The 25,392-nt window shown below is 36.6% G+C and overlaps 2 protein-coding genes across 2 annotated transcripts; one reads left to right on the top strand and one right to left on the bottom strand.

Annotated features, from left to right (window-relative positions):
* The first annotated feature begins 18,216 nt into the window (after positions 1-18,216).
* Positions 18,217-19,158, top strand: LOC108401999 (olfactory receptor 14C36-like). Its single transcript, XM_017668225.3, has one exon. It carries the CDS (start codon positions 18,217-18,219, stop codon positions 19,156-19,158), a length of 942 nt encoding a protein of 313 aa, XP_017523714.3.
* A 3,976-nt stretch (positions 19,159-23,134) lies between these two features.
* LOC108399863 (olfactory receptor 14C36-like) lies at positions 23,135-24,070 on the bottom strand. The gene has a single exon (XM_036994756.2). The coding sequence runs from the start codon at positions 24,068-24,070 to the stop codon at positions 23,135-23,137; it is 936 nt and encodes a 311-aa protein (XP_036850651.2).
* Positions 24,071-25,392: the final 1,322 nt, after the last annotated feature.

The following is a 25,392-nucleotide window of genomic DNA, read 5'->3' on the forward strand; positions in this document are numbered from 1 at the left end:
CTTAATTTTGATCTTTTAAAGGGTGTCAGATGATCAGCTATGGAAGTACATCTTTCTGATAATATTCCTTTCTCTTAAAAAAAAAAAGCAGTTCCTGTGTTGTGATCTCTAATAGGTTCTTCACAATGGTATATAGGTCATATCAAAATGTGGCAAAGGGTTTGTTTGTGTTTATACAGAGGATCAAAGGCTAATTTGGCTACCCAGAAAATGAATTAAGATATGATATGAAGAAGAACTTCCAACATCAACATCCTCTGGAAGAGTCATTCCAGAAGATGATCATCAAAAAATTTCAACAAAGATCCTGGCGCTGTTGCAGTTGTAGCTGCATTCATCCCACTGATTCCTGGACTTGCCATTGGAATGAAGAAGAGTTATCTAAGCTGGCCTGTGCATGCAGTAAAACAACAAATTTGACTGGATCTATACTGTCAGAACTCAACCAAGAATTAGGAGAAGTGCAAGTTGCAGCACTCCAAAATAGTGTGACTATAGACTATCTACTGTTAAAAGAACACATGGGATGTGAACAGTTCCCAGGAATGTGTTGTTTTAATTTGTCTGATTTTTCTCAAACTATTCAAATTCAGTTAGACAATATCCATCATATCATTGATAAGTTCTCACAAATGCCTAGGGTGCCTAACTGGTTTTCTTGGTTTCACTGGACATGGCTGGTAATTGTAGGTCTGCTTTTGTTATGTAGCTGTTTCCCTGTTATGTTAATGTGTGTATACACTTTAATTAGTAGTTTAAAACCTATACATGCTTATGTTACACTACAAGAAGATATGTCAAAGAAATAATCTTCCCATGTTTTCTTCCTTCTGCTACTTCTATAGCTTTTCTTCTGAAATATTACTTCTTACCTCATTAGACTTGAGCTGTTGTTTGCTTCCCCCCTGTGCCAAATATTCCAATTTATGAACTGATACTGTATTTTTATTTCTACAAAAATAAGCACATAATTTTTGCATGAAAAATTTTTTTTGCCTTCTTAGAACTAATATGCCAAAACTTGGGTATTCTTTTTTTCCACCTCCCAAAATTGTATTGCTGTTCTCTTCCCTTTCAACATCTTGGTTGTGTAATTATGGATTTAACTTAACAGTTTCCATATTAAGCTGTAAACACCTAGATCTAAACAATATATGAAAATCCCTTTAAAAATGTTTCTACTTACCCTTACATTTGAATGACAATTTACCTGAATTTACAATTCAGGACTGATAGATTTATTCTCTCAGCATTTTTTTTAATCCTTCCTCTTTCTTTTGCAGTACATTGCTTATTTCCACAGGCTTGGAGATTGTCCTAAAATGTTAGTTTTTTATGGCATTGATGTCTACATTATTTTATGATGACACACTATGTATAATTTCAGTTACCTGAAATGTTAAATTTTAGGCTCAATTCATTGTGCTATAGTTCCAGGAGTAGTCTTTCATGTCTTAGTTCCATTAGAAAAATAATCTTATTTAATAATCTGGGATATGGTCTGTCAGTGAATGTTTACGGGTGCTTAAAAGTTATTTTCTTCTGTCCTTAGGTAGAATCCTCTATCTATATTATCCTCTCAGCCTGCATAATGGAAGAAATACTTACATTTATTTATTTTAATTCAGAGTAGGTTTTCTCTCTTTTGAGTCTTTCAGTATGAACACCTCAGTGCAATATGCAAAAGGCTTTTTAGGGCACATTGTAAACTAAGACTATGTCTGAAATAGCAATGATAATAATGAACACTCCATCGAAAATAATTAGCACTCCATCTGTTGAGCAACTTTAATCTTTAATCTGCATCTTGTGGCTATTAAAGTTTCTCACTATGAGGACAGTGATAGACAGCATCTCAAGGGCATCCATCATTTTACACAAGTAACAGGACTGACAGCCAGTGGCCCACTATTGGAAAAGGAAACATTTAAAAATGGAAAAAGTGCACTAAATAACAAAAGTCATATCAAAAGAAGAATAACATGAGTCCTGCGAGGATAAAAAGTGAAAAGTGTGATGTAGTGAGAAGAGAAAAAGAAAAAATTAAGCACACAGATACCACTTCATCAGATGATTTATAACAACTGGTTATTCCTGCAATTCTTCCTTCTCTGATGTTTTCTTCATCCCCCACAGAAACACCCACTACATACAACTGCTTAGAGAAAAGAACTCCTGTTTATCCAAAGGCTTCACTGATGAACGTGGTCCTTCTTCCCATCTTCAGCTGTTTCTCTCTTATGCTTGACTGGCATGCACACTATCCCCAAAACCCACTCCTGTTTCACATTTGGGGATGCAGGACATATTGAAAACCCTGCCCACCTGGGGTTAGATCTGGCCCCCGACTTGCTGAGACCCAGCAGGCATGAGAGGAGGTGACACACATCAACTCCAGGAGGACACATCTAGCTGTCAGGGCTGGACCCTCTGGCCTGTCATATATGCCATGGGAGTAAGAATGCAGGCACACTAAGGACAAAGCAGGTTGAAATGCGAAACCCACAAGGACAGGGCACTGCCCCAGAGTCAGGCGCTCCCACTCTGAACTTCAAACGTGCAAGACATAAACGCAGGCTATTGGTTAAGGCACTGACAGTCTGCTGCAACTACCTCAGTGTCCTCATATATATTCTGGTGAAAATGTCTTTATGACCCTTACAAGCTTCTTGTTTAAGTAGTGATACCTCCAGCCTCCAGCTCTAAGCAGCATGCCTTCCATGCATGTTGTCATGAGCATCACTCACAGAGCTCTATCTGCACTCTTGGTAATGATGTGTGACACCCCCGCTCTCCCAAAAGCCTGTGACAAATCAGAGAACAGACATGTCTCACAAGCTGTGCAGTGTCATTGCTATTTCTGATAGTACAAGGGTCTGGACAATTTCAAGAAACTCATTGGACATTTCCATCTCAGTTTACTGTGCTGTAGTTTCAGGAATACTCCTTCATGTCTTAGTTCCGTTAGAATAATTTCACTTGGGTTCAGGCAGAGTTGTATTTGTGCAATGTCCTAACAAAGCATGTAACAGATTCAATGATGCAATTTGTGTTTTTATATTTACTTGCATGATTTTTTAAATGGCCTTCATTTTATGTGGGTAGAAAAATATATTTGTGTAATAACTTATTTGTAATCAAGTAAATGTGTGGTAATCTAATGTGGATAAAAGTTAAATTTATTTGCAGTCAAATGGAGGTTAAGATAAGCATGAATTACAACCAGAGACCTGTGCATCTCATGAAATGAGAAGCCCACACCTCTCCTGTATTCATATGCCTCTGAGGCAACTCACTGCCATGGATTCATTTCCTTGAAATTCCAATTGAAGAATATATCACGATATGTCCCTCCAGAATTTCTTGCTTACACCCAAGATGTCACATATAGCAAAATGAAAAAGAAAAGATTTCATATGTGTTAGGAAACTAGGGAAACTTTACAGATATTTCTTTCCATGCATACTTGCACAAAAGAAAACATAGTATACATTTCTACATAGAATTTTAAATTAAAAGATGAATAATAGATAATTTTTTACTTTTTAAAACAAAACACTTCAACTCATGGTGCTTATGTTCCTTAAGAAATAATAATGCATGTATTTCAAAAATTAACTCAGCAAATAGTATTCCTACCTGGGAAAATATATTTTGAATTCTTGTTAGTTGACCAAAACTGACACTGCATTTGTAGATTTCTTTTTTCGCAGAATAACATGTAAAATTACAGGAATGAAGAATAAGCCATAAATTACTGCCTTTGAACTAAAATTAACCCTTTTAAGTGACAATTCAAAACTCTCAAAGGGAGAGAGTGTGAACATCATGATTTTCAACTCCACTTCTGGTTCAAAAGGTCAACTTCTATTTTTTGTTGTGTTGATCACCTTGCTGAGAAGTCTTTGCAGAGCATCCTTCACCTCTATTCCTCAGGGTGTAGATGAGAGGGTTCAACAAAGGCATGACCATGGTGTAAAAGAAGGTGAAGAACTTACCATTTTTTGAAGCAAAGTCATTTTTAATGTCTGTGTACACCATAGCAATTGTCCCATAAAATATGACGACCAGGGTGAGGTGGGAGGAGCAGGTGGCAATGGCCTTCTGCCTTCCCTCCTCAGACTGGATTTTCCCCAGGGCTTGAGCTATGTAGACATAAGAAGTCAGAATCAACCCCAGTGGCACGATGGTGAAGAGAACAGCAGAGATGGTCATCTGCCACTAATTAGCAGAGATATCTCCACATGCCAGGTGTAGGAAGGCAGGAACCTCACAAAGAATGTCATCCTGGCGGTGGTGGGCACAGAGAGGCAGCTGGAATGTGATGGGAGGTTGGACCACAGATAACATCAGACCTGACAGCCAAGCCATGAACACCAGCTTCCAACAAAACTATTGATGCATAATGACGGTGTAGCGCAAGGGCTGGCAGACAGCGACGTAGTGGTCAAAGGCCATCGCCACCAACATGACATCTTCTGTGGCCCCAAGACAGAGCAACACACAGACTTGGAGGACACAGCCTGTGTAGGTGATGCTCTTGTCTGGCCCCCACAGGTTGGACAACATCTGGGGCACAGCAGCTGTGGTGTAGCAGAGATCCAGGAAGGAGAGATTGCTGAGGAAGAAGTTCATGGGGGTGTAGAGATGAGGGTCCACGCAGGAGAGCAGGATGATGGTCAGGTTGGAGAGGACAATCATGGTGAGCAAGAGGATCACAGCCCAGAAGAGAGCGATTTCCAGATCAGGCCGTTCGGAGAAACCAAGGAGGATGAAGCCCCCTGGGAAGCTCTTGTTTGCCATCACTTGTGCTCTTAGCACTGGGATTTGGGTGTAATTGTATGTAAGGTTTGTAAATAAGTTCTGTGGGAAGGATACACTGACATTTGTTTAGAGAATGAAAGCATTTGTTTTCCAGGGGTTCTTGCGAGATTAGGCATTAGGTTTTTTCCCCTTACATTAGAAAAATAATGATGTGAATCTTTCCCACCATGCTGTATTTCCTATAAAAGAGGTTTTTGTAAGACACACAATGGAGTTTATCTCTATGATTCTCAGCTTTCACAGTTAACATAGATCCAATGCATGTTCCTCTCCAATTATGTTTTTTGTATTCATTATATATCTCTAAAATGCTTGGAATTAAATGCTCAGCATAAAGTAGTATTTTTCAAACAAGTAGCCTGAAAATATATCAAACTTTAATTTCCATTGTTGAGTGATAGTAACTACACTAGTTGGGGTGAGGAAATAATTGTGTGTATAATTGTCTAATCACTATGTTCTATTCTAGAAATGAATATAATAGTGTATATCAACCATGCCTCAGTATAAAAAATGTACAAACTAATACAAAAAGAATAAGAGGCATAGGACATGTAAAAAATGCTGTAAAGGAACTCAGTGTGTATATTGTGAAAAATAAAATTTGAAAGTGAGCAAACATTGCAATAATCTGAGGAGTACTTTTGCAAATAGGTTGTCTCAACAGACAACTACACAGGTATTGAGTGTCTGCCATGTGCCACTCATTGGCCTGTAATGTGGGAATATAATATGAAGAGAGATGAAATATCTTCTTATTTCAAACTCACCATCCTATGGATGTGAGACAGAAAGTAAAGAAATTAGCAAATCCTATGGATTCTATTATATGAGATGATAATTTCTGTAAGTGTGTAACCATCAGGATATTATAACTGAGGATAACAGTGGAGGACTGAAAAGCAGAGGAAGGTCACTTCACTCCAGGGGAACACGAAGAGCAAATAGCCTGTGGCTGAAGGAGTGTGTCAGCTCCGAGATCCCCAGCATGGTGGGGAAGGTGCAAGCCCTGTGCCCTGCAGGTGGTCAGATACGTCAGCCATACCCACCTTCTCTCCTCTAAGTACACACTGTCACCCTGAACTGATGGCATTCGTTCTCTGTGAGGCACCCTGACTCCGATTCGGAATGTCCGTTCTGCTCCATCCCACAGCATCACCTCCTCAGTTCTCTCATTCCCACCATATTATTTCATTAACTTCCCTTCATCTGGCTCACAGACAAATAGTGCATGAGACCATGGCATTTGGACAAGAAAGCTCAAATAGTTCAACTGACTGTAAGCTTTGAAATGGTATCATGGATTCACATCTTGCTTACATAAAGGAAAAAGTACATGTTGATTGTATGTGTTGTTTTGTGACAAAGTTCCATTGACTTACATTTGTAAAAGTCTTTTTCCCATACAAATACTTTTTAAAGTTGTGTAGATGATTTAAGATACTTATGAAATAGAAAATAAGATGTGAAAGCAACCCTCATCCTATCATTAGTATAATATCTATTATAAAACTTGGTTTCTTACTTTCAATATATATTGTTTAATAATAACATATTGACTGATATGTAAAATATATGACATACAAAATAGAATAACACTATAAATAGCCCCATATTTCCCTAAATATTATAATTATGTAAATATTCAGCGAGTTAAAATAGATAATCACTTTTTGGAATATAAAGCTTCATAAAATTTTGTTTCAGTTAGAGAATTCACATAAAATGTTTCTATTATTTTAAATGTAGATTTCCAAAATTTCACTAATCTAAAACACTGAGATTAACATGTACATAAAGAACTCATTGATTCTGTGTTTACATTTTTTATTCAAATAATAATGCCCTTTTCCAATCCATATATTCATGTTGCTTCCTATCCAGCATTTACCCTTATACACCACAGATGGCAGCATTTGGTTATTTTACTTCACTCACAATACCACGGTAATATCCTATTTTTTCTCTCTGTAATGAACCAAGTCTGAATGGAGCCCTATTGTGGATTTGATCTTTATTGTGAGGTTAATGTGTGTTTTTATATTTATAGTTCATGTTTAGATTCTTCACAAAATTTTGTGCCATTTTAAGGTTTGATATGTTAATCTTTTTCTGATTAATATGTAAGAATCTTGTACAGTACAGACCTTTTGCCTATTCTTTGTCATCAGACCTCACTTTTAAAATATTGTATTATGGCTTACATCTTTTGCTTCTCCTAAGAAATATGTATTTTTTAAAATATTTAAAATACTAAATTATTTTCCTGCAATATCTTATTCATTGGCTTTGTTCATAGTTTAGGTAAATATTTACCCATATGCTTGTCTGGTTATTTAATAAATACATTTTCTACATTTAAATAGTAAATAAATTTCATTTGTAATATGAAAACAGGATCTAAATTTTATTAATAATTTGTTATTAAACCTTCAGAGGAACTTACTGAGGAATCTTCCTCAGCTCATGAGGTAGCTCATCACAGTAGCAATCTTGCTGCTTGTATTTTCTGAGTTCTGCTACTGTCATAGCAGGGAGTGACATTTTACATATTGTTAAGGACCAAAATGACCTAATCTGCTCTTGAAAGTGTATACCTCTCTCTGCCTCTCTCTGAAATTGCCTATCTCTTGTTTATTTTCATCAGATTATGACACAAGAAACTTTCAGTGCTATTATTCAGTAGCATTTATTAAGTAGTTTAACATGTAGATTTTAGTTTGAAATAGGCCACAGCTTCCCTAAGGCTTACTCTGTTTCCTGTTAGTATACACAAATATCCAAACATGTGAAATAATGAGCCACAAAGGTGTATGTTTTATAAACAATCTTCTATTTAAATCTTGCTGCCTTTCAATGTGAAGCATTTTCAAAAATTCATTGTTCTAATATGATAAATGAAATACTGTGTAGTATAATGTCCATGGTAAAACAGTTATTGAAAAGAGTGATGTTTGTGTGTTTACGTGTATCACATTCTACACTACATTTTACAATAGATACACATCCCAAAACTGTTGGTGGTGAATAGAGAAAACTGATAATAATATGTGACTCTTAACTATGTATTTTTCCATAATATCCCACAAAAATTAACACAGTTGACTTCTTTTCCAGGGAAATGTTATGTCTTCTAAACTTATGCAAATTTAGCTTTTCATTCATCTTCTCACCTTTCCACCTCAGAAATGAAGTGACTTACCCAGTTGGAAGGGAGATGGGTGGCCGAGTTGGGCAATCGTGAGCCTGCTCAGAAGCCGCCCCAGACCTTCCCTCCTGGAGGCCTGGTCTCGGGCTCCCTCGCCCCGTGTGCCTTCCCAGTTAAGTACATGGCGTCCTGTGGGCCTCTGGAGGCAGGCAGGAGAGGCACAGCACTGTTTCCCACTGGGGAAGAACGTGAGGAGCACGAGGGAACCGGGCCCTCAGGAGGTCCCCAGGGACTGTCCTTGCATGTAATCATCTGCCAGTCCCCAAATGCTATGAAGACAGAGACAATGAGAACAGGGCTCTCCTTGATTCCTACGAATGGCATGAGATAACACATTGTTTACAGTTGAAACTTTTAAATTAACTTACTTAAGCAATTGATTTATTGATTGTATATGCTAAAAGTTTTGCTATTCTGTTTTATTTATTCATATCACAAACACTCATTGAGTGTCTGTTGTGTATGTCCATCCCTCTTTTAATCATTGAAGATATAATTGGGCCAAAACAAATAGAAAGAATTAAGAAAATACTCTGTATCAATCTGAAATTAATTGATGTGCTTTTTTATTACAAATACAGTCAGGAGAATGCCATGGTGGTTGACATAATGATATACAGGACTAGTTCACTGATTATTATATGAAAGCTGTGCACAATAAAAAAAGACTTAAAGGCTTTAAACACATTTCAAAATGAAATTCTGAATAAAATTCAGTGTTAACTAAAAAAATCAACATACCACTTTTCTTAATTTATGTCTTTATTGAAGTAGAATTGATAGACTTTCTGTCAACATAGAAAGATGATACAAAACCATTGACTATACTCTCTATGCTGAATTTTCATCACTGGCTAATTTATATTATAACTGGGATTTTGTGCCTCTTTGTCCCCTTCATCTATTTCATCCCCCTGGTCCAAAACCTCCCCCATGGTAACAACATACTAATTTAAAATATGAAATATTCCTTTTTAGTCAACATCATATATCCAAAGTAAAAATTTAGAAGGATATGGGACAAAAAGCATAGTAAAATCACAATAGAAAAGTTACAACTTTTTAGTATTTTTGAAAATACTAAAGGTTGTTTTCTTTTTTCTTTTTTGATATTATTTATTTACATTGAAGTATAGTTGATACTCACAATTAATTGTTTTCAAGTACATGACATAGTGATTTGACAGTTATCTCCATTATTAAATGTTCACTCCAATTAGTGTAGTTACTATCTGCTAACATAGAAAGATATTACAGAACTACAGTACACTCTATGCTGTACTTTCACCCTTGTGATTAATTTATACTGTGATTGAGATTTTATGTCTCCTTATCCCCTTTAACTATTTCACTCACCCACCCAAAACCCTTCACCCTGGTAACCACCAGTGTCTTCTCAGTGTCTATTGATGCCATTGTTCTTTTTGTTTTGATTCTACATGTAAGCGAAGTCATATGGTATTTGTCTTTCTCTATCTGGCTTGTTTCACTGAGCATAATACTCTCTAGGTCCAACCATGTGTTTGCAAATGTAAGATATCTTCCTTTAAGAATTGTATTAAGATATGACATCTGTGAAATATTCAAATTATCATACATGAGATATCCAAGGAGAAATATAAGACAAAAATAGAGACTAATATTGACCCAGCAAATATTAGAAGAGAATCAATAGAAGAGAAAGATAAAATTTCAAATTATCTTAAGAAGAAAAGAATAGGCATCTAAAACTGTTTAAGACAAGAAAAAGAGGCTCAAAAATCTTAAGAAAAATAAGAGAGAAAAATGATTAAAAATCAAATGATCAGTTTGAAAACAAATAGAAACATCAAGCATAAAATGGAATTATTATGTTTGAAAAATAAAATTAAATGAATACAATGAAACATTCAGATATTTCTCAAAATATGATAGGTATTATACATACCTAGATATATCATGAAAAAATATGTGGCTATAAGAATAAATTAAGAATGTCTATTGAATTTGAACAAAAACATCAAATTATCATTTATTTGGAGTCAAGTAAGATGATCACTGAAGTTTCTTTAATGATGTACAAGTATAGAAAGAATACAGTAGAATTTACCAATTTCAGTGGTTTCTCTTTTAAATAAAAAACTCATCATTCAGGAAAAAATAAATTATTTTTTCCCAACTTTATTGAGATAATGTTGACATATAATATAACACTGTATAAATTTAAGGTGTACAATGTTCTGATATTTTTATATAACATCATACGACTACCTCCAGAACATTAGCTCACAACTGTGCAGTTGTGCTGGGGGTTGGGGGGTGTTCTCCTCGGTCCTTGTCCTCACCATAACAAAGAACTGCAGGTGAGAGGCACAGCAGTGAAGAGTAGCAAAAATTTTATTTGTATGCACTCTAAGGGAAGAGCAGCCCGGAGTCAAGGGGGTATAGGCAGGTTTACTTGAAAAAAGCAGAAAGGAAGGAAAAACAGAGGGATGGAAGGGAAGTGCGTTGAACTGCTGGGCATTAGATAAATCACTTGCCAATGCCTAAAGCCAGGGTCACCTTGAATCTGCGTGGCGTGGGAACTGAGTCCCTACCATCCAGGATTTGGGGGAGCCACAGGGCAGTGGATGGAGTGAGATTATGTTCTGGGAACTTCCCAAAGAAAGGAGATTTTCAGGCAGGCTGCTGGAGAGCATGATGGTACAGCTGCAGTTGCATCCAGGTCGTTCAGGCAATGGGAACTTGCAAGCCCATGTCAGAGCTTTCAGGAGCTCCTCCCTACTTGTCTGAAGCAGGACAGAGAGAGTGACCACTTGTGCTTAAAGTCTGGAAAACAGAATGAAATATCAGAGCGACAAAGACTCCACTGAGGAGCACAGAGACAAAATGTAATAATTTGAGCAGTAAGAAATCTTAAAAATTACACACTCCAAGAAAGGGGAGTGTGGGCAACCTCAGAGAGGGGATGCACCTAAGAATTTAGGGCCTGGGGTTTTATAGGGCCTTTTTGGGTAGTGGTCATCATGAGGGATGATGTATATAGGTGATTTATAATTCCTTTCATGTTTGTCTTAAGAATAGGGTTATGTAGGTGACTATGTTGCTTCAGGGCTTCAGTATTTTTTGTCCAGACAGGTTTATTTACACTTCCAAGGTCTGTCTCCTGCCCTGGTTACAAAGCTACTTGATTAGGGGCTGGAGGTAGGGGAAAAACTGTATATAAATTAAGTCAAAGAATAAGAGGGGCCTTTTTTGCAAGCTAAGCGGATTTTACAATGGCATGACCCTTGTCTCATTTCCCTGCCCTACATCATGAGATGCAGGGTAAAGAAGTCCATGATTGACTTTTCTTTATCTGGGGGAATATCCCAACATTCCAAGTCTCTCCTGGCCTGTGAAACTGCAACAAATTAAACTATTAACTTTTGAGTTCTTTCTGGCTCTCTTATTTTGTCTGGTTGACTCTCTGAGTCCCTTCTGTGGGCCTTACTGGCCTTATTCTCCTTCCACCCACTCATATCTATTTTTTCTGTCTAACAGTTGCATAATTATCATCACTTTTTGTTGTGAGAACATTTAAGATATGCTCTCTCAGCAACCATTAAGCACACAATACATTATATTATCAAAAATCACCAAGGTGTACATTAGATATCTGACATACTCATCTTCTAAACAGAACTTTGTACTCTTTGACCAATAATTGCCATTTCCTCCCAAATTATAACCACCATTTTACTCTCTATTCTTACATGTTCATATTTTTTAGATTCTTTACATTTCTTCGTGTGAATTATCTCAATTAAGATAATGCTTTTAAGACAATTCATGTTGTGATGGAATGAAGTTTCCTTCCTTATAATAGCTGGATAATGTTCCTTTTGTATATATATATAAAATATAATCTTTGACCATTTATCCATTGTGAGACACTGAGGTTGTTCCCATATTTTGGCTATTGTGAGTGATGTGGAAAGAAACATGAGAGGACAGATATCTCTTTGAGATACTGTTTTTATTTCTTTTGCCACATACCTAGAAGTGGAACTGCTGGATCATTTGGTAGCTCTGTATTTAATTCTTTGAGAAACTTCAGGAATAACAGAACCATGATTATAAGAACAATAAAATTAAGAAAGGTCCTATTGGGATTGCTTTTAGATTATCAGTTATTTTGAATAAAATCTAAGCTCTTTATGCTTACTATGCTGATACTTCCATTCAACATTTTTATGTCCATTTGAGGAGTTTGGAAAATGTTACGTTATTGAAGTTGCACATTTTGGGCACATTTATTTCTATGTATTATATGATGTCACTTTTTGCGGGAGGCCTCTTTTTACACTCTTTTTCAATTGGCTGTCCTTCGGTTAGAGGAAAGATATGATTTACTCTAATTAGTAGCTACCTGATTGAAGTCTTAGTAGGTATTTTTAATTGATTTCATTGTTCCTGTTATGATGCCTCACTGGGATTTTCTCACTTAATCTTTAACCTTATGCAGTAGAAATAGCTATTGCCTAGAACGAGCCCTTTAGTGTCCACCCTAGCCTGCCGCTCCAAATGTCTTTGCCCTGCTCCATCGTACTGCCTAGACTCCAGGCCTGTGGGATCTCATCGTGTTTGGAGAGACAGCAGCACATTCTTTAAGAATCCTAACAAACTCTACTTCTCCTTCTGGATTACATTCTTTACCAATACTTTTAAGAATATTTTCTCTCTACAAAAACTATACCTTCTCAGAAAATTCTCCTCAATTTAACTCCCCTCCAATGTGTTTCTTTTTCAGTGTTTTGGTTTATATTCCATTAAATGCTACATCATGACTCAGTCCTTTATTTTATCCAACACCCAGAATGAGCTTGGATATGTTTTTTTAAGTACACTTTCCATACATAATGTATATTTAGATCATACTAATTTGCTCAGTATGCTGATACCTTTCAATCAAATTCAATCAGTCTTCCATTGGTACATTTATACATTTTGATCCATTTTTGCATGTTTTTACTATTTCATTTGTATTTGTTTAATATCCTTTGTTTATTTATTTATTTTGAAGTATAACAACATATAATGTAATATTAGTTTCAAGCATGCAAAATGGTAGTTTGAGAGTTATCTACATTATTAAATGCTCTGCTTAACTACTGGAGTTGCTACCTGTCAACATAGAAAGGCATTCCAGAATTTTGACTGTATTCTCTGTGCTGTTCTTTCATGTTGTTCAGTTTTCATGAAAGTGTTACTTTTTATTTGAATAATTGAATCTGTGTTGCCTCCCATTTATTTTTATTATTTTTATTGGGTTTGGAAGATGTCCATTTAACTTACAATCTTATTTGGCATGGCAAGACAGAAACACATACACACACATCTTTCGTTAGAAAGAATATGCTGCATTTTGTTTTTGTTTCCTATGCTCCCCCATTTTTATGGTGATTCAGGATTTTAGTACCAGACTTATAAATATGCTACATATACAAATCTATATGAAACATTAAATGTGACTAGAAGTTTAACTTGTTTCTATGCTCAACTTACTTTCTTATAAAACAAATATCAACCAATATATTATTTCTTTACTAGTGTAAATGCTACAGTAATAAATTTAGAATGTTGTGTGTGGTAATCTTTTTAATGTTTTGTATGCCTCATATTTTAATTCTTTACTTTCTCACTACTACCTTAAAGATTTGGTAATCTATCTACTTTATAGAATCCAATGTGCCTAATATAATATTGGATGCAAATCCAGCTTATTTATATGTATTTTGTTTCTTTTCTCATAGATTTTGTGTTCTTTACTGTTACTACATAACATACTGTTACATAATTTACCATGTTACTAATTTACATAACAGTTATTATGACATGCATAGTTTGATATTTTTTTAATTTGTGTGTGTGCTTTATCCAGCCCAGTTCCTTGATTACCTCTCTGACTTTGAAGACAAGTTCTCCTTTTATCTCAGAAATCATTTTTACCATTTTGTCCTGTTAGCCTGTCTTCTTTGTTCCTGCTGTGAATGTCACACGTGGTGTGCTGAGCAGGCTGCCCTGGCTGCCGGGGGTGCTTGTGCTCACTCTTTGGCAACTCCAGGGTCAGTGAATCTAGTGATAGTGAAGATATTCACACAACTGACACTGGCAGGCACTGCAAATCATTCAAATTAGTGGGGTTTTGTTTTGTTTTATGGGACAGATGTTTTATTATTGCATAATTTTCTCTACATATTTTATCATTTCTAAAATTTTATATACATATATTTTTTCTTTCTTATGATATTCAGGGCATATGCTTTGACTTTAACTTCCACTTGCTAAATTAGTTTTCACTGATGCACATTCAACTACTGTCTTTACTATTTTTTTCTTCTCAATCTTTTTTTAAAAGAAAATTCATAATCCAGTTGTTTTAATCTTTCTATTTTTGAAACTGTTTAGTGTTTTTCAATTTCCTTTATTAAGAATCTTAATATGTAATAATTATTTTTCCTTTACTTTACTTCCTTTTTTTCATTTTGGATTTTCTTTAATTTTAGAAATTCTTTTTGATGAGCTTGGTTTTACTTATATGTGTGGAAAATCTTCATTGTATTCCCTTTTTATATTTAAGAGTATGTGTTTGCTTTGTCCCATTCTTTTTTCTGAGATGAAAGAAACAATCCCCATATTCCTCACTAGCACATAAAATGTAACACTCGTATGATACAAAATATATATGCTGATACATACCCAAACATACCAACAGTGTCTCAAAATTCAACACAAATATTACATAGAGCATATTGTCTTAGCACTGGTGCGTTTAGCTGGCATCCTTAATGGAAATGTAAGTAGCTTTTCTGAGAACTTGGGAAAATGCTTCCACTTTTCTGACAAGATCCCAGTGATCCACTAATAATACAGTTGTGAAGACTAAACAGATTATCATATTCTAACATGTACCATGTGTTAGTTACTAATCTGAAATCTGTATATATTACATTGTGTCAAAATTTCAAGAGGCCAACAAGGGTGGGCATGCTGTAAACATATCAGATGAAGAAACTGAGGTGCAAGTGATGAAATGATGGATCATGGAGCCCTGGGGCCCCTGTGCTGGCTTAAAACACTGACATTTTGGACAGTTCATTTGGGTTGTTTTGTCTATTAGAAAAATCCTGTGAGTTTGGTCCTGGCTTGTGAAAGTGCCTCCATTCTTCAGGCAGAAACCCTGAGGATGAGTGGGCAGCACCACTTTCCTGAAATCTAGCTGAGGCTGGTTTCCGGAGGAGCGGAAGAGGATCCGGGGGTCAATGTGCTCACACTGCACAAAGCCCGGAGGCAGCCCTCCCCGGGCGCTGTCTTCATGCTGGGCCATGAGGTGGCTGCTGGAACGCTGGAACGTTTCCTCTGCTCCTTGGTCTCCATGACCCACAAAATTTCACCTTAGGAGCCCTCAAAATGTCAGTGAAACTGAGACTCTCCTTCTGTTCAAATTATTGTCTCTGTGATCTTTATCAGTGTGTTGACAGGTTCAAGTATCCTAGTATTTCTTGATATATAATAGTTGAGTTTATTTACAATACATTCAGGTTCCCTCACTTTCTAAAACCAATTGTCTCCTGCATTGCCCCTGGGCACCCACTATTATGGGTGCTCAGAGCTGTGTTCCCAGGGGTTTCCTCTAATGCCATTGACAAGCCCACACTTTTAAGTTAAACATGGAGGATCTTGTTATAAAACAGAACAATTCCTATCAGAAACTCAGTTATCTCAAGGAAATGTACCTTCATCCTTGCCAATGACTGAAACATTGCACCTTCTTCAGATTCTGGCTTACTTATGCTATCTAAGAAAATAATTTGTGAGTCTCTGTTGTTGATAATCTATTTTTCCCTCTATTCACCTTTCTCCATGTATTTCTCCTGGATTCTCCTGCACTCCTCACTTGTTTTTGAGAAAGTCTGTAAATGAGATTAGAATAGAAAATACAGAATAGAATAGAAAAAACACTCAGGTGACTAATGGTCTTAGTTTTTCAATCTCTAAATCAAATAGGGACATTTTAAATAAGTCTGTTTATATTTAAGAGAAAGTTTCTTTAGCAATGTCAGAATGCTAGGTTTTCCTTTTTTTTTTGTTTGAAAACAGTTTTATGTACTATATACATAGATTTAAAATTGGTATATACAAAATTGTACTATACAGAAATTTAAATTGCTGACAGGATAGCTTGCTTAATAATTTTTTCAGTGATTTGCTATTCTTGTTCATTTTTCTTCACCAGTTATTTTGTAGACCTCTTTTATTTTAAATATTTTACAAGTGTTAAATTTATGGGAAAAGTAAGATCATTTTCTAGAAAAGAAAATTATGATTCAAAGGTGTTTGATAGCCAACCCATAGCTGTAATGCAAGTATTCAGCAGAGCTAGGATGTAAGACACATTTCCCCAACGCTGCAGTTTCAGCTCTTCTATTCAGCCACATGGAAATTCAATCTAAAACCTAAGATTGATTAGTGAGGGAGAAAAGAGGTTTTTGATTTTGCATTCCAACTGTGAAGTCTCATTGTATTTCTACAGTATAGCAGGACCAAATATGAAGTTTTGTGAAGAAAAACTAAGCAGTATTTTAAAGACCTCAATCTTCAGAATGAAAATGGCATAACCTTGCCAGAGCTACATAAAAATATTTTAGGAATAATTTTAACCAAATTGAGGATATGACACTATCAGTAAAGTGTCAAAAGTATAAAAGCACTCAAGGTAGAAAATTTCCATCAGTGGAATAGGAAAGGGAATACACATAGAGGTGGTGACAGCCTTAAAAACGGTGAGCTGCATTTTCCCAAAGTTAGCAGATAAATGGGAAAAGAAGAGTGAATATATAAGAATTATTTTGTATCAAAATTCTTTAAATACTGTAAGAAAATCATTTAGAATTTTTTAATGGATATGTTGATGTTGAACTGGGCTGGGGAACAGATACGTTACTCTACGAGATGGGTTAAAATCTTGATTATAGTAAAGAGCCCTGAGTTGAAGACATCCCATGTTTTCGGGCAGCGACCAGGAGTATGGACATATAAGGCCATTACAAAATGGTCGGGAACAGTTCTCACGGTCCACTCAGCGTTCAGTACCTTGGATATCAGCGGAGTGACGTTGCGGTTCTGGATCACACGGACTGAATAGTCACCCCAAAACAGGGATATCATGGCTCCCACGGCACCCAGCTCTCCGAGATGGGGTCCAAAGGATCACGGCGACCCGATCCGGCTGCGCAGGGTGAGGAGCCCTCGCGGAGCTGTGGGGCGCTGGCTCAGACACGTGTGCTTTGGCTTTGCTCCTCTTAGACGTTCACGGCTTAATAAACTTATGAGGCTTTTTAATTCACCAGTATTTTAATCTTAGAAGTACATAAACTTTCCAATTTTCAGAGTCATGAGTGTTAAAAAGCATAATATATAAATAATTCAGTTAAATATAGCCATCTAAACAAATAAAAGCATTTCTAAATATTCACTTTGTTGATTTTTGGATCTATATGAGGGAAGGAAGAGAAAACAATCTACAAAGAAGTTCATAAAACATATTTTAAAAGAAATTGACAGAAGATGAGGATTTCAACATCAAAATAAAGAGAGAACATGGTAATAATTGCTAGAAAGTAGTATATGTAGCTGGTCAGAAGGAGACTATTAGAAAAATTCTAGATAAATTTCCAAATGAAATAGGTTTCAAAACCCTAGTGGTAGAAGTGGACATAAATGTTTTACTGCCTGGTGTGCAGAGAATGGATTGTCACTGTAGGTCTAGCTTTGAGATATCTAATAAAGAGTAGCCTCCAATCTGTAGTCAGATTCTGTTTTTTCATCAACTAACCATGTGTTAATATTTATAAAATACTTCTAATGAGACAGGATGTATAGAAATGACCTATATTAACTCAGTCTTCCAGGCAAACCTTTGATAGTCCTACTCATTTTAAAGTAAGTTATAAACAGGTATGCAAATATTTGCCCAAATTCTTATAGACTCTGTACCACCTCAAACAAGGAAATAAGGCACATAAGCAGGGAAAATGAAGGAAGAAAATATTTTTTCATACTACTCAATACCAGATAGAATAAAATTGGATACATGGGAGTTGATAAACATACATAGTCTAATTGTTTCTATCCTTGGATTTTTCATGCTTTATGGATTACTCATGTCCAAAGAAAAGTACCCAACACTCTCCGACTCTAGCATGGTGACTGAATTCGTGCTTCTGGGATTTTCAGATGTGCTGGAGCTCAGAGCCTCGCACGCCGTGCTGTTCCTACTGATATACTTGGCGACCCTCACGGGGAACCTTCTGATCGTCACGGTCACCACCTTTGACCATCTTCACACTCCCATGTACTTCTTCCCCAGGAATCTGTCTATCCTGGACATGTACTACATTTCTGTCACTGTGCCCAAGGCGTGTGTCATCTTCCTGCTGGATAGTGCGATGATCTCCGTAGCTGGATGTGCAGCTCAGATCTTCTTGGTGCTTGTCTTCGCTTTACCAGAGCTGCTGTTTCTCACCGTCATGGCCCGGGACCACTATGTGGCCGTCTGCCTGCCCCTCTCCTACCCTGCAGTCATGAGCCCTCAGGTCTGTGTCCAGATGAACCTGGCCTCCATCCTCAGTGCTGTGGTCAACTCAGGGTTCCACACTGGCAACACATTCTGGCCGTCCTTCTGTCAGTCCAACGTGGTCCACCAGTTCTTCTGTGACACCCCCTCCCTGCTGAGGCTCTCCTGCTCTGACACCTTCAGCAATGAAATCGCCATTTTTGTCTGTTCTGTGGGGATTGCAGGTGGCTGCTTTGCCTTCATCGCTGTGTCTTATGTTTACATATTTGCTACTGTGCTCAGGGCTCCAACCGGAAGAGAGAGAGGAAAGGCCTTTTCCACCTGTGTCCCTCACACCCTTGTGTTAACAGTGTCTGTCAGCTCAGCCGCTGCCGTGCATGTGAAGCCAAGCTCCACCCCGCCCACAATTCAGGACACGGTCACATCCATGCTCTACAGTATAGTCCCTCCCCTCTCGAACCCTGTTATTTATAGTCTAGGAAATCAGCAGATAAAGGAGGCTGTACAGAGAACTATGAGGTTTTATTAAGAAGATTATCATTATTTCAATGCATTTCCTCTTTGATGAGGTGAGTTGAAAATGCTTCAAGATTAGTTTTCTTGTCTGTTTCCAACTTTAAGGGCTTGATTTATTTCTAAGTGACAATCAGTATATCATCTCAATATAGAAAAAAATATAATTGTTTTTCCTCTCCAAAAACACACATTCCCTCATTCCTGAAACATTACTGCTAAAGACTGCTATTGTTTGTTAAATATTTACCTTTCCAGTTTTTCCCCTTTAGATCTAGTAAGTTTTAGAACAGATAAATTGTATATTAACTTTAATCTCTCTTTGCAATTATGAATCATTCATTCATCCTATATTTTAAATATTCCTTAAAATTCATAAAATATGAAAACTGGTCAAGAACAACACTAAAATATAACTTTTAATAATTAGGTGAATAGGTGAAATGGGATTTAGGGCAATCAAAAACTCTATATGATACTGCAAAGTGAATTCATGACATATGAGCCTGTTAAGACTCACAGAGCTGTAAAATACAAAGAGCAAAATCTAATGTAAAATGCAGGTTTTTGTTAATGCATCATTATTGGTTCATCAATTATAACAAATTTACCATCTCATGAATTTGTGTCTCCTCCAATTTCTTTCATCAGGGTCTTACAGTTTTTAGAGTATAGGTCTTTCACCTCCTTGGTTAGGTTTATTCCTACATATTTTATTCTTTTTGGATACAATTTTCAATGCAATATTTTCCTGATTTCTGTTTATGCTAGTTTATTGTTAATACATAGGAATACAAAAATTTCTTTATATTAATTTTGTATCCTGCAACTTTGCTAAATCCAGTTATTAGCTCTAATAGGTTTTTGTGGACTCTTTAAGTTATTCTGTCTGTAATATCATGTCATCTACAAATAGTGCCAGTTTAACTTTTTCCTTGCTGATTTGGATGCTTTTTATTTATTTTACTTGTCTGACTGCCATGGCTAGGACTTCCAGTACTATGCTGAATAAAAGTTGTGAGAGTGGGCATCTCTGTCTTCTTCCTGATCTGAGAGGAAAAGCTTTTCACCACTGAGTGTGGTTTCAGCTTTGGCTTTATTTTCTATGACTTTTAATATTTGGAAGTATGTTTTCTCTATAACCCTTTGTTGAAAGTGTTTTTCATGAATGGATGTTGAATCCTGTCAAATGTTTTTCAGCATCTACTGAGATGTTCACATAGTTTTTATCCTTCCTTTTGTTAATGTGTTTTTTCACAGTGATAGATATGTGAATATTATACTGTCCTTGAATCCCTGGAATAAGTCTCAATTGATTGTGATGTTTGATTATTTTTATGTATATTTTAAATTCAGTTTGCCCAAAGCAATTTACAGATTCAATACAATTTCTATCAAAATACCTATGGCATTTTTCAGTGAACAAGATTGAATAATTCTAAAATTTATTTAGAACTACAAAAGATCCAAAATAGCCAAGAGAATCTTAGGAAACAAAAATAGAGCCCTCTGATATCAAGCTATAATATAAAGCTACAGTAATCGTAACAGTGTGGTGCTGACACAATAACGGACCCATAGATCAATGGAACAGAATGGAGACCCCAGAAAAAATGAACTCACAAATTATGGTCAACTAATATATGACAAAGGAGGCAAGAATGTACAATTGAGTAAAAAGAGACTCTTCAATAGTTGGTATTGGGAAAACTGGACAGTTATAATTAAGAGAAGGAAACTGGATTACTGTCTAATACCATACACTAAAAACTTAAATATAAGACATGAAATATCATCCCCTTATCCTATGTAGATACTGTATTTAAATGTACTGATGACTCTTTGATATATCCTGTTTACTGCTGCTCTCCTTGTATAACATATCTTATTCTTTATGTATTCCTTTCCATAGTTTCACTATTTATGATTTCACATAAATTAATGTTCAATTTCTAATCTATCATTAATTCCAGTCAGTGTAATTTTTATCACACATAGTGAATTTTTAAAAATCTTTAGGAGTTACCCAAAGGTCTTTTTATATCCCCCATATATCCACATTGCTTTCAGAACACATGCCAGAGTTATTTTTGCATTTCTTTGCATTTGCTTGCCTGCTAATGCTAATATCTGTTTAACTTGGGTCAGTCTTGATGAACCTTTCTTCTTCTTATTTCTTGATATTTCCTTTTTGTGTGTGTGTGCGCATGTGCATGACTTTTAATCCCTAATTGGATTCCAGATATTGTGTAGTTTACCTAATTTGATGCTGATACTTCGTGTTCATATGAATATACTTGATCATTGATTAAATTTATAATTATGATTTTGGAAACATTTTTTTCTTTAGGTCTTTCAAGATTTTTGTCCAGGAACAGTGCAATATTTATTCTAGATCTGATTTTTATTAGTGACTGAAAAATTCCTTCCAAGATGGTGAGAGTTTCTATTCTAAGACTATTGAATATAGATGCTCTTCCTGGAAAATGTGAATACATCTTCCTCTTCTTTTTTATTATGTTTTATTTTCATTTGGATTGGGTAGTTTCTTCAAGTGTGCACAGAACACACTGTGGAAAGCTGCAGAGAAATCTGCAGATTTCCAGATCTCTTTTTATGGACAGCTGATTCCTCTGATATTATGTGCTGTAAGTCACCCACCAGTGTCCCCAGAATCTCATTCCCATGTCCTCGTACCAGGGGTCCCACTGGCTGTCACCTGGGCCCCCTTGAGCTGGAGTACAGCCCTTCAGGAGGCTCCTTTGTTAACATTCATGCTTTTATGTCAACATTTTGCCTTCAGTGGGGCTGTAACATAAGGACTCAGTTGGAAGGCAGCATTAATCATGAGATGTTGCTTATGATATTAGGTAATAAAGTCTTCTGACATCCCTCCTGGCTGCCCCGTTACACTGCTCCTCTCACCCCTTCAGTAGCTCGTGCTGAGGTAAGTCATCCGCCATGCTGAAGGAATCTCCCGTGGGTGGGCCCACGTGGCTAGGTCCTGTGGCCTCAGACCAGTATGTAGTGAATTTTGAGGGGAGATTCCCCATCACCATTTACAGTTTCAGGTAGAGTTAAAACCCTTTCCAAAACCTTGACAGCAAGCAAATGAGAAGCCTTGTTAGAGACACCGTGATAAGTCTCCTGTATTCCTGACTCACAGAAACCATGAAATTTTACATATTCATTGTTTGAACTGAACTTGCTGTTCTCTGAGGGAATTTATTAAGCAGAATTTATATTTACTATCATTTTTGGTACCTGTAGGTGGGATGATGCTATAATAATAAAAAAAATATTGCCTTTAGAATACTGGGATTGTGAGGAAACTTGACAGAAGTGGAAAGTTCCTGGCATTCGTGGAAGTCTCATGGTATTGGTGAGGCTGCCACTAGGCTTGGGGGAAAGTGAGGAAGAGCTTGTCAGGAACTTCAGGAGGGGTGATGTTCTATGTTGTGAAGAAACTTAGAACACTGTTTTCTGCAGTAATGTGGACAGTAGGAAATAAATTCTGTGAACAGTGTGATGTAGCTAAATCAACATTCACATTAGATATTGAAGATACTCCTTTATTCTTCATGCTTGACTATGGTAAAATGAAAGAGGGTAGAGATAAATTGAAAGGAGTAGTATTAAAATATATGACTCAGAATTTGTTATTTTAATAATTATTAGGCTCCCCACATCAAATTTGACTAAAATTAATGTTACCCTTGATCAATAATAAAAATAAGAGAACATCTAGGATATACAATCTTCTGGAAGAAAACTTAAAGAAATCGTGAGTAAAAGACCCACCGGAATGACTGTCAATACCTTAAGTATCACATCACTAAACCCAAGTCATGTTCCATGGGTCCATCCTCTCATATTAAAGAACACAAGGCATCTTGGAAAAAAATGTCAGACTAGTGTGTAAAACACATACAGCACTGTATTTATAAAAGTTTGAATCTCACTGAGTGACAGTGAATAAGTCTGAAGTATCTTCATAGTTTTCCTGAAGAAGTCTTTCTTAATACTACTTTCGTCAGAGCTCCCTTTACCTGTTTGCTTCTAAGACTGTAGATGACAGGATTCAAGAATGGGGGAACAATGGTATAAAATACAGAAAGAATCATGTCCAGAACTGTATCAGAGGCTCCTGAAGGCCTTAGGTACACACTGCTGCCAGAACCGAGGAAGACAGAGAACACAAGGATGTGAGGGACACACGTGGAGAAGGCCTTGCCTCGCTCTCTGGTGGGAAACTTGAGCACAGTGGAAAATATGCGGAGGTATGACATTGCAATGAAGATAAAGCAGCCACCACCAATCCCCATGGCAAAGATAAGAATTAAGAGCTCACTGCTGAAGGTGTCAGAGCAGGAGAGGCTCAGCAGAGAGGGGACATCACAGAAGAACTGATGGACCACGTTGGACTGACAGAAGGACAGCCGGAAAGTGTTTCCTGTGTGCACACCTGCATAGATGAGGCCACTGAGCAGGGAGACCAGTGTTGTCCAGACACAGAACTGGTGGTTCATGATGAGGGGGTAGTGGAGGGGCTGGCAGATGGCCACATAGCGGTCATGGGCCATGATGGTGAGGAATAGGAGCTCTACATACACACAGTAAATAACCAGGAAGACCTGAGCTGCACAGCCAGCCCTTGAAATGGCCCTGTTGTCAATGAGGGAATTGACACAGGCTTTGGGGACAGTGACAGAAACATAGCACACATCTAAGATGGACAGGTTCCTGAGGAAGAAGTACATGGGTGTGTGAAGGTTCTGGTCCAGAGTGGTGGCAGAGATGATGAGGAGATTCCCTAACAGGGTGGCCAAGTACATCAGTAGGAATAATAGGGCATGTAGGACCCTTAACTCCAACACTTCAGCAAAGCCCATGAGGAGAAACTCAGTCACCATAGTGGAATTGGCCATTTCTGGAAATGCTGGTTGACCAGGGAGGCAAAAGAGAAAAGCCATGGAAGATTTGAAAAAGAAGAAAGAAAGTTAGCTTAATTTCTTTCACAGCTCATTTTTTATCTTGAAAGTTTGGCCATTTTTTTCTGGAAATTATCACCATTGTACTTTTCATGTGCTTATCTCTCTATATAAGCTTATTTACCACTCTGGAGTACAAAAAAAGTTCAAAAGTTCTAGGAAGTGGACTTTTAAATCCTAGTATTTCAGTATAATAAATAGAACTGCTGCTTTCTGGTCTCAATAATTTTGAACTCTTGAGGTTTACTGCTTTATGAGGATTAACTAAAGTGACATGTAAAATTCTTGGTAGTGATGAATTCTCAGTGAGAGTTGTTTAGTTCCTTTAGATTTTGGATAACATATTTTGCCTGGATATTGGTACAAAATGGAAATTTCTACACTTTTATAAGAAGTTGACATTTCCATGACATTCAAGACTAGCAACAGATTTATGTATTGGATAATTTTCAATTATTTTTCCAGAAAACCATTTATTTCAATTTTTAGAAGATTATAAAATTTGGAGGAATATAAAATTGCTCTTCACCACAGCATGTTCAGGAGGAATTTGACTCATTGATGTGAACCTTGGAAGGGAAGATTTCCGTTGGTCAATTTTTTTTCCTTAAAAGAAATTTAATTTCTTAAAATAACACTGTTTCCTTAAGTTGCTATTAATCATAAACTTACCTCATGTAAGATATTAAGATAAAAGATTAACATGTTTATCACTACCTCTCTGTTTGAAAGCCCTGCTTCTCCAAAACAAACTAAAATTTAACTATCCACCCTTTATGTACCATGTGGTTTAATTCCCTGCCTTCTGTTGCCCAAATGTCACACTTGCCACCATCATCATAGCACCATATTCAGTGTCAGCCATGATCCAAACTATAATTAGATCGGTTTCTTACATAGGAAATTATTCATAATATTGTTGTATTTCAATATCTACTTTAATATTAACAATTTGTTAATGGAGAGACAGTCTCAAAAATACCAAGTAAACTTTTACATGTAAACAAATATAAGTCTAAGCATTGGCTAAACCTGTCACTGACTCTAAAAGTTCAAATCATGACTATTCCACACTTGTTACCTTGGGGAGTGCTAGACCTGTTACAACACTGACATTTCGCAGAAAATGCATATAAATCTGTGGCTTTGGGTCATCTACATTTTACCTTTTCTCCCCTTTACTGGCGTATTATTATGGGTCTTTAAAAGGCTATTCTTTGTATCCATCTTTTCTCATGTTTGTTTCTTGCATGGCTGAG

This window comes from Manis javanica, chromosome 14 (assembly GCF_040802235.1).
Source record: "Manis javanica isolate MJ-LG chromosome 14, MJ_LKY, whole genome shotgun sequence".
NCBI lineage: Eukaryota > Metazoa > Chordata > Mammalia > Pholidota > Manidae > Manis > Manis javanica.

Excerpts from the sequence above, each read along its gene's own strand:
- LOC108399863 (XM_036994756.2), bottom strand. The coding sequence starts at position 24,070 with ATGGCCAATTCCACTATGGTGACTGAGTTTCTCCTCATGGGCTTTGCT.
- LOC108401999 (XM_017668225.3), top strand. The coding sequence starts at position 18,217 with ATGTCCAAAGAAAAGTACCCAACACTCTCCGACTCTAGCATGGTGACT.